We start from the raw sequence: 17,251 nt of genomic DNA on the forward strand, positions 1-17,251 counted from the left end.
ACAAACATTGGCACAAACTAAGCTTAGATAGTTTTTACTCATTACATTTAATGTGTAAAACTGTGTAAATTACAAACTAATGTGTTGTTAAGTTGACAGAACTTGTGTACCTGGGTTTTTAATTTTTGTGAAATAAACCTGAGCAGGTCTTGTTTACTTCCGGCGGGAGGTTTCGGTCTGGTTTCCGACCTTTAGAGGGCAGCAACGACACTCATCGTTTACCACTGCTGACCCGCGCAACTAGCGTGAGAGGAGGTAGGCCTCGACGTTATTTTATTCTTAATTTGCATAATAACCATATTATACATTGACCTAAATATGCATTGACTAGATAATGTATGTGCAAAATAGTAAAAAACGCTCGTAGCTTGTGTAGTTTTCAAGTTAAAGTAACTTGTCCTGCAGCGGTTGTTGGTACGTTAGCTAGTGCTAGGCTAATAAGGTTGCCGACGTTAGCTATGTTGCGACAATTTGAAGCGAATAATAAATATTCTAGTTAGCCTATGTGTCCGCATTTCAAACGACTATACACATTTGGACGGTAATAAAGCCGAAAGTATGTTGTTTTACACATTTAGTGGAGCCAGGTACAATGTTGTTGTAGCTACTCAGCGCTACTTTCCTAGCTAAAGAGCTATTGCAGCCTGTTGGGCTGGTACTCTGCCGCCAATAGATACCCATTTGAAAGTTAGACGTACTTGCACGCCATACTTTACTTTTGTATTTTCCCTGTTTTGCTAGCAAATAACTAAAGTCAGGAAGCACTCAGACGAAACAATGAGTGTTGACGTGAAGAAGCTGAAAGTAAATGAGTTAAAAGAGGAGCTCCAGCGCCGCGGCCTGGACACCAGAGGCCTGAAGGCAGACCTGGTGGAGAGGCTGAGAGCCGCGCTGGAGGCTGACGCTCAGGCTGATGTCTCAGAGCAGGGGAGCAGGAGGATGAATACTGTCAGGACTATCAAGACAACGAGGAAAACGAAGATGGAGATGATGCACAAGAGCAGCAAGGTAAGCCTATTGATACAGAATCTTCAAAAAGTGCAATTTTCCACAAGTTTAATTATCTTTCTTGTGCTGTTGGTGTAAATATTTTAAATTGTCAAGTCTGGCACCTTGGTTTTTACGAGTTGGCACCTTGTGTGTGTGTGTGTGTGTGTGTGTGTGTGTTTGTGTGTGTTTTTTTGGATTTTTTTTTTTTTAAAATTATTTTTACTAACTTTTTTGCTTGCTATCTTGTTCACACCTTGCACCCCTTGCTGCTGTAACAATGCAGATTTTCCTCATTGTGGGACTAATAATAATAATAATTATTATTATTATAATTACAGAGTAACTTATCAGATATGATCAATCTGATCTTATCTGAAATAGAAATAGCTCTCCCTTCAGTCATTGACTTCGACTATAGATTTAACTAGATAAGGTGCTACTTTATTGTCTTTGTACAGAGTGCAGGCACTTAAAGTAGATTAGCATCTAACGCGACAGGCAACAAGCAATGAATTGCAGAGTAATGCAAAGCTTATTTTAAAGAAGAAACAATAATGTAAATATATACTGTAGAATAAACAGTGAGGTGTAGATATAAATTAGCTAAGTATGTACAGGGTGTCTCCCAAAAAACTCTTAAATTACATTTTTAAAAATATAAATTTGAGGCCTGAAAAGTAATTGAAAAGTTCTACATTTTAATTTGGGAGGTCTTAATTGCCACAAACATTTAATTTCACTTAATTTATCCATTCTTTAATTCCTTTCTGTCAAAGTGGGTTAAGCTTGTTTGCATGAATTTCCACATTTGTGATGTTACAAACCTAACGCTGAACCTAATAACTGTCTTTTTACCTTATAATTGCACTTAACTGCTCGAAAAATGTAGAATTACCAAACTCGCTCCATCAACCACATCAGTATATATCGAGCCTATGTCTGCACGGAATCAAATGTGTATGCTACTTAGTGATACGCTTATTCTGAAACCAGTGATAGCCTGCATTTTATGTCTGATTTGAAGTTATGCACACTGTATACGCACAACAACTTGGAAGTTGCAACAGACCCACTTGTTGTTTGTTAAAATTCATTTTACCCTTCACTTTCAACCTCTGGCTTCTGATCCTGTATTTGACAATTAAAGTGTCCCTTTACAGAACATGTGTAGAATTGCCTTTTCCTGTGTATTTAATTAAATGAGGTCAGCGTGAACTTGCAAATGAGAAATTCAATTTAGAACAAACTATAAAAATAAATCATACAACTTCCTCAAAAACGCATTGAATTTTTTTTTCTGTTCCTACAAGCTTAAAAGTTTTGGATCTCCTTTTTTTCAGATGCAGAAGTAGCTGAGGACTATGGGGAAGGTGAAGGTGATGGAGATGGCGATGGCGATGAAGGTGAAGGTGATAACCTTCAAGAGGAAGATGAGGGTCGAGATTCCGGTGGTTATTATGAGGATGAGGAGGCAGAAGGCGAGCCGTATGAAAGTCAACCTGCGTCAGACTCAGGTCACAGCATGCCTGACTTCACAGCAGATGCTGATATAAAGAAACCCGAAATGCTGTCAGAGGAAGAGCCCAAGCCTGTGCCAGAGGCAGAGGAGAGAGTCGAGAGCAAACCAGGTGAGTCTTAAGAATTTTTTCAGCTAAACATAGAGTATTAAACATGTTCAATGGATAAGGTGTTTCTGTCTACATATACTATATTTTGTGAAATTCCAAATGTCACCAAGACTTTCTACGCTTTTACTGCCGATGATTATCTCATGAAGTGTTCACCATCAGAGTAGTGGGGACATAAATAAAGTTGAGAGAGACAAACAGCAAAGTTTTTCTCGTGTTTAATAGTGACCCTGTGGTTTGTGTAGTCACCTCATAGAGCAACAGTCAGAGCCGTTGCCTTGCCCTGTGGCTGCCCGCTTTCCCTAAATTGTCGAGATGAGTTTTCAGTCACTGTGCATCTTTGTCGGTGTTGTATCAATATTGATCTATTAATAGATATCAATGCTGAATATTTGGAACAGTTTAAATACTAGTTTTCTGCCTTGTTGATATACAGAAACCAACTGCACTTGCTTGCTCTCTTGCATTGACAATTGTTACTTCTGTCAGTCTGCAGCTCTTTGCCATTAACCAAGAAAAGAAATGTGTTTGTCATGTTTTATGTTATGTTATATTTATCTTTTCATATAAACATTTGAATTTGATTCCCTTAATGTCCATATTTCCCCGTGTAATTGAAAATAGTATTGAATATCAGCATTTTCCAAGATGTATCAAAGTTTTTTAGTATTGTAACACAAGTGTGTGTTCTAACAACTTGATATGGAGTATGTATGGCGATAACTAAAAATATTAATGAAGTTAAATTTTACAATCTAAGGGTATGCAGGAGCGCTGTAATTAACAGTTGGGGAGGTTTATAATCGTCCCATCACATTTTGATGACACCATAAGGGATGTCGATATTCAATCAAAGTTAGTACCAATAGTATTTATGTTTTTTTCCAGCCCAAGTTACAGGCATAGGTGAAACAAAATATTAGAAACATCCTTTTAATTAATTGCCAGCAAAAATGTATCGTTTTAAAACATCTCAAGATAAAATGTATTGCAAAGCTGTGCTTTTCGAACAAACTTGATTGTAGAGTTGCAACAATGAACGTGTAACTCACCATTATCGCTTATTTCTCATTTTAGAAGTCAAAGTTGAGATCAAAACGGAAGATGACCCCGAGCCTGCTAGAGACACACCGCAGGAGAGTCATGGGACAGAACAGCAGGGTGGACAAGGTGCCACAGGTCAGGCTGAAGTCAAAGGAGAATCTGATAGAGGTGGACACTACAGCCGCAAGAGACCGTACGAGGAAGGCAGGAGCTACGGCTACTATGAGCACCGTGAGGACAAGCGGTATGCTCATCCTAAAAAAAAACACCGTCTTTTTCTTTAGGCTACTATTTGGTAGTATACTACACCATTGGTCTACAAATGTGAATTTCATAAATGCAAGTGTTAAATCTGTGATGATATTGTACAGATCCCGCACACCACAGCCCCCTGCTGAAGATGAGGAAGAGAACATAGATGACACTCTCGTTACAATCGATACATGTAAGTAAAAGGATTAAATGCATCTCTGCCCAAGCAGTGACTACTGACTAGTCACAGCTGTTAAGAATTACCGTCCAAACTGGAGTCCCTTTGACTGTGAGACAGCCAGCTTTCATTCTCCAAGCATTCTCCACGAGCATCTTTCTTCAGTCCAATTCTTTACTATTTTAATTCAGAAAGTGATGCATCATAAATAGTAGTATTTCTACAGAGGTCAACTCCATGACTTTCAAATACAACCTAAACCGAAACCCCAACATCTGCAGTATTGCTTGTTAGAAAGTGTTAAAAAGGTCAAGCACAGACTGAGATTCAGTCACTGGCCAAGAACTCTGTTTATCTGTCAGAACAACTTACTGCAATGTTTCAGATTTAGCCATGAGTTGTTTCTGTCTTTTATCAAAAAAGTGAATTCAGCGGTTGACTCCTGTCTCACCAACTCCTACACAAAAGCTGCAGACAAAGTGTTCTGCTGTTGCCTCAGCCCGCTCCAAAACCTGCAGTGCTGCAACTCCAAGCTCCTTAGTAGATTTCACCCATAGAGATAAATCTCTGCAGAATGAGTCGGTACATTTTAAGAAAGAGATATTAGCAAGAATTTTGCCAAAGACTGAGGAGTCACTGCTGGCTGGAAACTACAAGTGCTGATTTTTCCGCACGAGAAGCTTTAAATGCCAAAGCTGGTTCCAGTGAGTCTTAATTTGCTTACCTCATAAAGTTATGAAGCTTAGACTATTGCAGTTAATGTATGTCTCTATCATGTTTTGCATTTCAACTGCTTGATGTTGTAGTACCAGATTTTATTCTGTTTTTAAAAAAGTACAGTTTAAAATCGAGTTGTTGTTTTTTTTTCTCCCTCCAGACAACTGTGATCTGCATTTCAAAGTGTCCCGAGATCGCTACAGTGGTTATCCCCTGACCATCGAAGGGTTTGCTTACCTGTGGGCTGGAGCACGGGCCACACATGGTGTCACCCAGGGCCGTGTGTTTTATGAGATGAAGGTAAAAATAATGATAATTAGTATCTACTTCTAATGTGAGTGTGGTTTTAAAAGTATACAGACATGTACAAAAATGATATTGCAAACCTTTCTGCAGAGTTAGGTCTTTTGTCTGAAACACTGAGCTACTGTAAATAAACTTTTCTGTATTCTGTGTCCACACTCGACATAACGGCCCCTGATTTATTAAACAGGTCATGTGTATTTATCATTTTCAAACAGTGGATGAGCAGCTTCTTTGTTTATCCTGTTAACATGCAGTATTATTTCACATTTAAGTATCACACTACTCTTTTGGCCTTTTTGATATCAGCATGATAAATATATATATCTCACTGTGCCTTCCAATGTGATGACTTATTGCTGTTTTACAGCACTAGATATTTACTGGCAGTCTCCTCACGGCTTGAATTGACCTGAATTGTCTCCTACTCTTCAGATCAATGAGGAAATTCCTGTAAAGCACCTGCCAAGCAGCGAACCAGATCCCCATGTGGTCAGAATTGGATGGTCACTCAACCACAGCAGCACTCAGCTTGGTGAGAAGAGCAAAAGCCCAAACAGTCATGACAGTTTGACATGAATGATACTTTGCTGCAAAAAGTGAGGTTTAACCTAAAAAGATAACCAAACAAAAACAATATTACTTGTTTCAGGAGAGGAGCCCTTTTCCTTTGGATATGGAGGAACAGGAAAGAAATCTGTCGACTGTAAGTTTGCAGACTTCGGTGAGAAGTTTGGTGAAAACGACGTCATTGGCTGTTTCATTGTAAGTACTAGAAACAGTAATATAATCACTTCTTTTAATATCAATGTGTAACAGTCGTTTGAAATGACTCATTCATCATCTTCAATATTACAAAGCATGCCGAAAAATGGACATCAATTTGATAAATTCCCATTTTTTTCAGTTACTGTGTTGTTTTGTCCATGTTTAAAAATGAAAAACTCGGGGCGTCGGTGGCTGAGTGGATAAAGCAGGCGCCCCATGAATAACGGCAGTGTCCTTGCTGCGGCGGCCTCGCGTTCGACTCCCGCTCGAGGCCCTTTGCTGCATGTCGTCCCCATTCTCTCTCCCCCTTTCACACTGTTGATCTGTCCTTTCTAATAAAAGGCTAAAATGCCAAAAAAAAAATAATCTTAGAAGAATAAAAACTTATTAACCTTTTTTCTGCCTCATGATGATTTTAGGACTTTGACAGCGGTAACGAGGTGGAGATTGGATATTCAAAGAATGGAGTAAACCTGGGCGTGGCTTTCCGGACAACCAAGGAGGCACTGGCAGACCGTGCCCTGTTCCCCCACGTCCTGGTGAAGAATTGTGCTGTGGAGTTCAACTTTGGACAAAAGCGGCCATACTTCCCCCCACCAGAGGGATACACCTACATCCATGATCTTGGCATGGAAAACAAGATTAGAGGCACAAAGGGACCTGCCAGCAAATCTGAATGTGAGGTAGGGGAGTTGTATTTGACGTACCGATCACATGCAGCCCAACAGTGAGGCACAGTGCCAAGAAAATATACTTCTATAAAACATTCAGTTTGGTGTTTTATTTTCTCGCATTTATATTATACATGGTAGTGGAATTGGACTTGGAATTTTTGTCACAAATCAACAGAAAATACATTTTGTATCAGACCATTAAAAAAAAAATAGAAGCTAGAGGTGAGAAAAATGATAAACACAAATAATGTGGTTTGTATTGCTGTGATTCAAAAAAGAATATTATTATAATTATTATTACTAATTTGTGAATTGATAGAATTCAAATGCAGACGTAGAAACAACTTGCCACTTTTAATGAACTAATCAAGGAGTAATGCAACATCATATCTGCATAAAGAACAAGGCCAAAGCGAGAAAGCAGAAATTGACTGAGGCCAAGGACATGGATCTTTGGCTGCTTAAATAGCAACTCGAATTCAGCCAGCCCAACCAAACGTCCTGCCAGATCAGCAAAGTTTCTCTTGCTGTGTTTACACACATTGGACCCAGCCCACTGTGAACGTCTGTGCTAGGGTTCACATACGGGCTAAATTTAAGCCGCTACAGCCGCTACCGTGAGCTCCATCTCTGGAACAATTGCCAGCTCTTCCCCCGCAAATGGTCTCCTAGCAGCGGGGAGAGGCGGAAGGACTGTGGAAGCGGCTAGCATGTTGATTCTTGTCTCATTTGTGGTCTGATAAACAGAAAGCGGGGCAAGCGGCTAAGTGAACAAGAATCACAATTAATCGTGATACTGAATGTCAGTTCTTAAAAATTGCTGTCCATATCAAATTGCCAGCCAGGTTTTGTGATAGTATCAGATCGGGAGATTAGCATATTGCCCTTGCCCTAACAGAAACTGGACTGATGAAGTAAAACTTGATGCAGAATTCACCTGTTTTCTTTGTTTACTTGTTTCAGATCTTGATGATGGTTGGCCTGCCTGCCTGCGGAAAGACCACTTGGGCCATAAAGCATGCAGAGACTAACCCTGAGAAGAAGTACAACATCCTGGGCACAAATGCCATCATGGACAAGATGAAGGTTGGTTTAGGCCACCACTCCCAGACCTGAACAAACATTCACATGTTTTTCAGCCCCAAAAACAATTTTTGAAACAATTTGTTCCGCAGGTGATGGGTCTGCGTCGCCAGAGAAACTACTCCGGGCGCTGGGATGTTCTGATCCAGCAGGCCACCCAATGTCTGAACAGGCTGATCGAGATCGCTGCCCGCAAGAGACGCAATTACATCCTAGATCAGGTACTGCCCTCCCAGCCACACTCTGCTCTGATACTCGCCACAGTCAATGTGCCCTGATGATCACTCTCTCTAATGGACTATTTATTTATCTTTCAGGGAGGCTCTGTGTATTATAGAGTAGAAGAAGCATTGATCACCCTCTTGTCACTTGCTTGTCATGTATTGTAAAAGAAACTGATTAATGGCTCTCATAAGTGACAGAATATTTCATGTTTTCATCCCTCAGTATATTTGCACTTGATATTTCTTGTCATAATACAGTATTGTTTGTCTTGTGAATTTCAACAATGTACAAGTAAACCATGACTATGTAAAGATGTTGAGAAACAAGTAAGCTCTGACTGGTGAGTAAGAAAAACACCTTCTGTTGCTAATTTAATAAGACAGAGTTGATAGCTTTTTTCAAAGCTATTTTGAGTGAGATACTTGGAACTTTTGAGTGTGTTTTTTAATAAATTGACCCTGAAGGTAAGTAATGACTAACAGTTTTTAGATTTTCAGATCCTTGGTTCAGCAAAAGTGATAAAGGTAGGTGGGTCAGGGTGGACTGACTTTTCAGTGGACACTGTGAGTATGTGCAGGTAGGTTATATCTGTCTGTTGTTGTCTTGACTGGGACTGGAGTCCGTATGAAGATCAGGTAAGTCGAGGTAAGTGTGAGGGACCCATCAGAATAGCAAGTTGTTTTGATGTAGCATGCTCACTTTAATAAGTGAGATTGGTTGTGTTCCACAAAGTTTGAGTTTGTGCAGTTCAGAAAGAATCTTCTGTAAAAAGTAAGAATTGTCAGAGGTGTGTGGTTGATTTTAGATGTTGTTAATGGAAATGGAAGTAAATCAGAGAAAGTAGTAGGACCTGGTGATACTTGTAATGTTAAAAGTAATTTCATGTCCTATTTTCTGATTATGACGGTGTTGTTTTGATATAAACATTAGTCTTGACATGACTGTTGAACAGCTTTTCCTTAAATTCTAAAATGAAAAATGTAGTGTTGATTATCTGTCGTCCAGTGTAGAAACCACTGGTTACTGTTAAGTAAACAGGGAAGTTGTTTGATTGCAGCGAGTACTTTGTGTTCATTCAGAAATGTTGCTGTTTAGCTAAGTTTCATCAGCTGCTGTTGACAGTAAGTCCCTAGTTTGAATAACATGACACGGCATGATGCTGACTGTATTCTTATCAACTGCTGTGTTTTTACTGTAGATCTGTGGCAGATTTAGGACTGAATCAAACCTGTAAATTAGCCTAATGAGGGATTGTTTGTAACATTTTGTTCGGAAGTGCAACTAGTTGCAAATTTGAAATATGTGAGTATTTGTTAAACAATGGGCCTCATTCACCAAGCGATTTTTTAAGACAGAATTTCTTCTTAAACCCATTTGTGCGGTTTTCTTGAATTTCATGAAGAAAAAATCACTTCACTAATGTTTTACAATTTGGGATTAGTCCTTAGTTAAAAACAGAATCTAAGCCCACTCAAGCACACTGACATGTTTGTGCAAAATACTTGGTGGTTGTGTTTTCTTCAGTCCTACAGTTCTACAACTTAAAATGTATATTAACACGATTTTGATCATTTCTAAAATTTCTGAATCATTTTCATCATTTTACAAAAAGCATTATGGCCTTTTAAAATAAACTAACACAGTTTACATCAGTAATGTAAATGGGAACCATGCCATCTAAAAATAAATGAATGAAAATATCACAAGTGGTTCTTGCGGGCGGGACAAGAAATGACAAAGCAGTGTTCTGAGTAAGTTATTAATAACTGATCAATAACATTGCATGAGATAGTCCACGTTCCCTCACCCCCTCTCTGTCTGTTTCAAACACGCAGTCTTTGTGCAGTGCCATGGCGCACACACTGTCCTCAGTCCTGACAATCGTGCTACTATAATGCAAGTTTTATGGTTTGCAGGTCGTGTGGTTTCATGCTTATTTTCAGCAATTCCTTGCATCCTTTTTGCGTTTTTCTATATCCGGGGATGCTACTTAATATAACAGCTTGTGGGATAATGGGATCCATCATCATAAGAACACGTGCGAACAATTCTGCAGTTTAAGAACACTTAGTGACAGACTTTTCTTACGACCTTACTTAGGAACAAACTTAAGAAAAAACAAGATTTAAGTGAATGAAGCCCAGTGTTTTTCTTTGTGGTCATGGACCACAAAAAGAGACTTCAAATGTGGCCAAGCCTGGCAAGCTTTTGTAGTGATCAAACAAAATGTAACCATGATCGTTTTTATGTATAGATTGCATTTTAATCAACATGATTTTGTCATTAGTTATAATGCCCCAGCAGTGGCTCAAATTTGGGTTACTAACTTAAGTATTAAATGGTAAGATATAGATTATTTATATTTTCCAGCATGTAACTCATGCAAATCAAAACATACTACGTAAGCTGCAGATAACTGTGAAGATATAAAAGCAGATGGAAAAACAGATATAAAAGACTAAATTTGCATGTGGTGGTTTCTGCTTTTATCATATTTTTATCCTTATTGAATACAATGTAATGAATTTGAACTTGTATTCCCAATATGATCTAGTAAGCTGAATCACTACTGATTTAATCTTAACTGCAGTGCAGCAGGTCACGTTGGAATTGATTGCAGCGACATCATTTACCATCCAAACTTCAATTCTGCAAACGCATAGATAATAGATTTAGATGGTGGACAAAACATAAGCAATAGAATTCAGTAGTAATACATTTTAAAACATACTAAGAAGCAACAACAAATCTGTCATTTGAATATCTATTTTTATTATTGATTGGTCTGATGATATGTCTTAATGTTAAGTTACTCCACGACTCTTTAGTGTAGTCAGGTTGAATATTTGTGGGGTCCCTCTTTGTGACAATAACTAACAATCATCAGCAGCCACTGGGCGTCTGAAGGCACAGACTGCGAGGTAAGTCAGTGGAGTGACGAGAGGCCATTAGGACTTGAGTAAAACCGTAGACTGATATCCAAGCCAAACCTCTCTCACTTCATTATTGCAGGGTTCCAGCTTCCTTCCAGTGGAAAGCCATTACAAGTAAACAATAACAAACAAGCTTCTACTTCTTTCTTGTCACCATTGCTAGACAAATGTATATGGATCAGCAAGGAGACGAAAAATGCGTCCTTTTGAAGGTTTTCAACGCAAGGCTATTGTAATTTGTCCCACGGACGAGGATTTAAAAGAACGAACATTAAAGCAAACCAATGAGCAGGGGAAGGATGTGCCCGATCATGCTGTTTTAGAAATGAAAGGTAGGAATGCTGTGGAAACAAACAAAACACCAGATCTACTTTTTTACTTTTCTATGTGTTGTCTCTAAAATCAAACTTGGAAGATGCCCCCTACCCCCCTACCCCCATCATAGCCTTTGGCCAGATATCAGACCTGGACATTTTTTTTAAAACAGTCCACATGAATTTGATTCTTCCTTATTTTTGCCCTCTCTCTGCCACTTGCCATACAGCTTACTTCTAATGCACTGCAAACTGAGACGTGGGCCTTGCTGAGGTCATGTAGTAGTAAAGCTAATATTGCTCAATTTGCTTCCCTGAAAAGGACATTTCCAAATAGCAAACTTACAAGCAGTCACATGCTAAAATTGTTGGAAGTTAATTTGTAACAGCGTTACATCAGCTGTGCTTGGTTTGCAGTGCTGTTTCCTCTTCTCACCAACCTTCTAGTTGTCCTTTTTGTCCCCCTTCCCACCTCTACTGAACTCCCTCTACTTTGACTGCTTAAACAAATGTTTCCTCCATGTTCCCTTGGAGGTGATGTTTGTTCCCTTTACCCTGCCATCTGCTTTCATCTATCTGCTCTTAGTTTCTCTGATTTCCACTGCCAGTACATGGTCGTAATTTTTTTTCGTTTTGTCTTCTGGTGGTGTGGCTGCTCTGGTCTTCACTACAACCCCCCACCCCTCTCTTTCTCCCTCTGCCTCTCCATCCGTTTCTTGCTGGATGGGCTGTCTCTCTCTTCTCCTCCTGTGGTCACCTCTGTCACTCTCCAAAGCCAACTTTACTCTCCCTGAGGCTTGCGACTTCCTGGAGGCGGTGACGTTCATTGAGCTGCAGCGCGATGAGGCTGAAACTCTGCTGAAGCAGTACAATGAGGAGGGCCGCAAGGCTGGCCCGCCCCCTGAGAAACGCTTCGACAACAGGCAAGGCGGGTTCCGTGGCCGCGGTGGTGGGAGCTTCCAGCGGTATGACAACCGTGATGGATCCCGTGGCAGCTACCAGAACCGCAGTGGAGACGGAGGCAGTGGATACAGAGGAGGTGAGTGCAAGGGTACAGAGAATTTTATGGTCATGAAAAACCTGGAAAATTCATGGATTTTGCAAATGATAATTTCCATGCCTGGAAAACTAAATATATCCTTGAATGTTTTGGAAAAGTCATGAACTTTCACAGACCTGTATAATAATGCTTGAGGTTCAAGTAACATCAGAAATTTCAGAATCTAACAGTTTTTGTTTTTACAGTTTTTCTGAAGAAATGAAAAAAATGCAAAAGAAATCGCCAATTTTTTTCTTTAAAAAATCTAAGATTTTTAAAGAAGAAAAAAATCGTCACTTTTTTTGAAAACATGTTTCCTTAAAAGATCAGAAGTAAAATAAATGCAAAATACAGTCATTTAAAGTTGTATGCCCCTACCCTAAAGCCAAATTTAAAAAACATACAGGTAACTCCCCAGTGCTTTAAAAATGATTTGACATGTTTTGTGCCACCCCTCCTATAAATAACAAACAGTCCTCAAGTTACGTTTAAATATTGGGTTCTAATCCTGCTTTGAATTCATAATTTTAAAGCAATGATATGCACTATAAAATGCTATTATATAGTGATGAAGAAGAATCAATTAGGAGTATCAGTTTCCATTTCAGAGAATGTATGGCTGTGGAAAAATTGCCTCAAAGTCATGGAAATTTATTGGTAAAAATGTTTATGAACCCTGAGAAATGGTATGATTGCTTGCTAAGTTATGTAATTTGTAAGTACTTATACATAAGAGGCAAAACTAAGGCTAGTATGTCATTCACAGTAAAGTTACATATTGATATAATGTATGTTAACTTTGTAGGCTACAGTCGTGGCAGCTATAGCCAGAACCGCTGGGGCAACAGCTACCGCGACGGAGGCTCTGATGCACGCAGCGGATACAGCCGCAGCCAGCCGTCAAGCGGAAGCTACAATCGCCCGGCACCTTACAGCAAGGGAACATACAACCAGGTACTTTACATGACATCTTATGTATAAAATAAACAAAAACAAAGTACATTTTACAGTAAATTAATGCGTTCTCCTGAACTTCTTTCTTCACTTTGCAGGGCTACAGCCAGAGCTATAGTCAAGGGTACAACCAGGGCAGCTACAACCCAAATTACTACAGCAACTACAGTCAGTACCCTGGATACAGCCAGAGCTACAGCCAGACACCAACCACTGCACAGACGTACAACCACCACCAGCAACAGCCGCAGCAGCCGCAGCAGCAGCAGCAGCAGCAACAACAACAGAGCTACAACCAGCAGTACCAGCAGGTACTCCATGAATGATTAAACACTGCCTCTTATACACATTTCAAAATAAAGCAACGGGGGTACAGCAAGTTAGGGAGCTGTCGGTGCACAGGGACCTGTGCTAGGCTAGGATAATAGTAGAGGTCATCCGATAGTAGATTTTAAAAAGCTGATATAGTAATGATAGTTTGGAGCAGGAAAAATCTATAGCCAATTCATAAACAATCACCCACCGCAGATTTTATTTAACAGTGTTGGAATTTTGACAATCTTTGATTTTATAAGAAAGTGAATACATTTTTGAACTAATCATCTAAGTCAAAGCAATAAATACCCAAAATATGTATGTAAACTGATGTGAACATCTAACTAAAAAAATGGAAGTTGGAGTGGTTTTTGTTTTTTGAGCTAATTATATTTAATCAAAGTTGACCTGAGATTCTCAGGTATCAATGACATCACCTTGACTTGTGTATGAAGGCTCTTTACAAAACGGTGATCAGAGATGGACAGTATTAGTGTTACTTGTATTTAAATGATCTTTGAGTCTTTGGTCATTGGTATTTGAGGGGGCTGCAAAAAAAAACCAAAAAATTAATTTGAAGCAAGATAAAAGTAAATTTCAATTTAAAAAAAATGAAAAAATCTAGTACAGACCTAGTTTATGGCTGGACTGTGTCTTAAATGTGAGAGGAGGACTTGAAACAGGAAGTGGCCGCATTCGCTCAGTGCATGACTCACAGACTTTAAGTGCTATAGCATTGTATCCGCTGTTTTAGCCCAGCCAAAAATTTTGTGTAAGTCCATGTTAAAATGAAGAGCAATACACTTGGACACTCTCAAAGGGCCCTGCTTTCTCTGGAGCTGCACTCACTGATCATTTAACACAACCGTCCCCTGAAACCAGTCCCCAAAGTGACTTGTAGTTTTTGAAGCATCCTATCTGATAAGTTGGTCTATCTCAAGTTGGTAGATCCCCAGATGGCTTTTCATAACCTAAATAACAGTGATGCAGAAAGCCAAAGACAATTTGAGGTTGTCAGCTTGGGCTTTGGGAAATACTGATAGACTTTTTTTTCTTTTTTTTTTTTAACAATTTCTGACATTTTATAGACCAAACAGCTTATTGATTAATTTAGAAAATAATTGGCAGATTTATTAAGCCTTTGAAACCTGGATTGACGTCAGTTTTACTGCTCTCAGACGCCTTTAAGAAGGTGTTTGACCCTTTGAAAATTGAGCATATTGGTTTGATTTCTTTTGAAAATATGGAAAGAAAGGCAATGACCAACATTTCAAAGGCTTAACAATGAGAGTAATTGTTATTTGTAGCAGCCTGAACGCTCAGTATTTTTTAGTACTAAAGTATTTTTGCTAAATTATGGCTAAAAACGCAGTTTAAATTCGTCAGTAGCACAATTATCTGTATACAGCTGCCACTACACAAAAGCACAGACATAAATAAAGGTCAACCACAGCCAATGCCAGGCACTAAGGAGCAAACCACAGACATTGTGAAGCCACTTTAAATGGTGCAGGAGGTGTTTAATGTGTGACACTCGAGCTGTGGCCCTGGGTGGAGTATGAAAATGATCCACTGTGTCAAAGGGAGGTTCAAAAATAGAAATGCAGGTTCATTTTGGGGGAAGTTAAAAGCTTGTTAACATGCTCTCACTGCTTGCTCTCTGTTTCTTCCTCCAGTATGCTCAGCAGTGGCAGCAGTACTACCAGAACCAGAACCAGTGGAACCAGTATTACAGCCAGTATGGTGGCTACCCGGGTCAGGGCAGCCAAGGCTCATCTTCTGGTTCCCAGTAGCTTCGCTCTGCATCTGTACCTGCATCCGCCGGTGTCCTAAACACTCTGACCTCTGCAGCAAATTGATTTTGTACAGTGTCACATTAAGTCCCCAACCATAACTGTCTCTGTCGGGTTAACACAGTAGCCTTCATTCCTCCCCAGTCAGTGTCCACAGAAACTGTTAACAGTTTGATGTCCTTCCATTTTTTTACTGAATGAAGTCTTACTCTAAGCAGCGACCGTGAGGTGATAGATGATAGATATCAAAACATTTAATGAATGTTATCGATTATGCATTTAATGTGGACGTCTGTTGATCTGCAAACTCCACATTTCCTACAGATTGAAGAGTTAATTGTATATTTCCAGGATGCATAGAGTGAAAATATGACAGGGCAGGAAAATACAGCAAGGCCTGAATACTTTTGCTTGTTTTGAGAAGCTTAACAAAGAACAAAATGCATGCTTTTTACCTTCCACAACCCTTTACTCTTTCTTGCTCTTTATTTTTCAGTTTCGGAGTGAACACATTTTATTTACTTTCATAGAATTCAAACATTAAGGAACATTTTTTTTATAGGTGTTGATACTGTAGTATTTAAGCGTTAATCCAGTCTTTGATTGAGAAGAGTATTTTGCCACTCTTTGAGTAGTTATATGTGCAGTTTTTTTTTTACCCTGTTGTGATTGCTGTTCATTGAGTCCAGTAGATTTATCCAGATGTCAGACTCATTTTTTTTCTACCCAAAAATGAAAATCTGATTATGACCAGTTACCCCAAGCTGTCTTGTCTTTATACAATAAATGCAATTGTATACACCTGGAGATGTTAATATCTTTTCTTTTCTGCCAGTGAGTAAAGTCAAACAAAACTCGTACTGCGTAATTTGTCACTGATGGTGTATCTTTCTTATTTTCAACAAGATTGACACTCAGGAGAAAGGACAAAACAAACAAGCGTTCAGCTAAAGAAAAAAAAACATGCCAGTTTTGTAGCATAGTTCCAGTGCAGTCCTGCTGAACTTTGAATGAACTGTTTGAGAAATCTGAAAGTCTAAAATGTTGCGAGGGCAGGAAATAAACGCTTTCCACTGCAAGTTGCGGTGGTTTATAGATGAGATTTCACGAACTCCTATCACCAACCAAACAGGTGGACAAATTCTGATGTCACGGTATATGTCATTTTACCTTGTTTGTGGTGGCAATAAACATTTTAATAAATAAAAAAAAAATGTCTGAAAATTTAACCAAGCAAATAACAAGATGGAATATCAAGATAGAATAATCTAGTAAATCCAATTTTTCCATGAAGAAGGCTTCAGTAATTTGCAAAGTAATGTGGCCTAATAAAATAATTAAGGGATAGTTGTATGTAGAGATGTATGAGGCACTTTTCTGTGGTCACATTATTGGTGGTCAACCCGCCCATCGTTTGGAGACGCAGCAGAAGAATAGAAACAGAAACATCTGTGGATTGCAGCAGCAGCAAAATGTATTTAAGCCACCTAAAAACGTAAAATATGCGCAAGTGTATGCTATATTGAGAGTGCTTTACCTCTCCGACAGATGGTGTGTCCTGACAAAGAAGCCGCAGTTTCTGTTACCAGTTTATACTTTCATCAAAGCCACCAGAATCCACCGACAAAAACTGTCATTTTGGCTGGCTTGACATGAGAGCTGCAGCCTGTCTGGCTTGCTGTATCATTTGGTATGTTTGTGTCATTGTGTGACTTTCATGAATCAGAACTAACCGTTTTGACCACCAAGGTTGCACAATCATACAAACAAAAAGGAAATCCGCAACTTGGTAATTCGTAAAGATGGCGCTTTACGATGGCTGTTGCTTGTCACTGCAGCAGGAATTATGCATGTTGATCTGTGTCCTTTTGTCGTTTACATTTTGTTGTCCAAATGGTGTTTTATTCCTGAACATCTTTTAACTGCGTAGTGTCATCATGGATTTTATTATCTTGTTATGGTGCGAATTGGTTGTGTTGATTGCTGTTGCAGACCAAATTGCCTCTTGGGGACAATAAAGACTTTATTTTCTCTCCTTTCC

General features: G+C 39.2%; 1 protein-coding gene across 1 annotated transcript; it reads left to right on the plus strand.

The window, feature by feature from the left end:
- The first annotated feature begins 203 nt into the window (after nt 1-203).
- hnrnpul1 (heterogeneous nuclear ribonucleoprotein U-like 1) lies at nt 204-16,011 on the plus strand. The gene is given in 17 exon segments (XM_042486640.1): nt 204-255; nt 742-922; nt 925-1,008; nt 2,331-2,618; nt 3,696-3,906; nt 4,034-4,107; nt 4,970-5,109; nt 5,548-5,647; nt 5,765-5,877; nt 6,300-6,563; nt 7,518-7,640; nt 7,730-7,858; nt 10,959-11,127; nt 11,885-12,148; nt 12,954-13,102; nt 13,201-13,413; nt 15,094-16,011. Coding segments are annotated over 16 exon segments (2,583 nt in total). The 5' UTR covers nt 204-255; nt 742-777; the 3' UTR covers nt 15,211-16,011.
- The last annotated feature ends 1,240 nt before the right edge of the window (nt 16,012-17,251 follow it).

This window comes from Plectropomus leopardus, chromosome 5 (genome assembly GCF_008729295.1).
Source record: "Plectropomus leopardus isolate mb chromosome 5, YSFRI_Pleo_2.0, whole genome shotgun sequence".
Lineage (NCBI taxonomy): Eukaryota > Metazoa > Chordata > Actinopteri > Perciformes > Serranidae > Plectropomus > Plectropomus leopardus.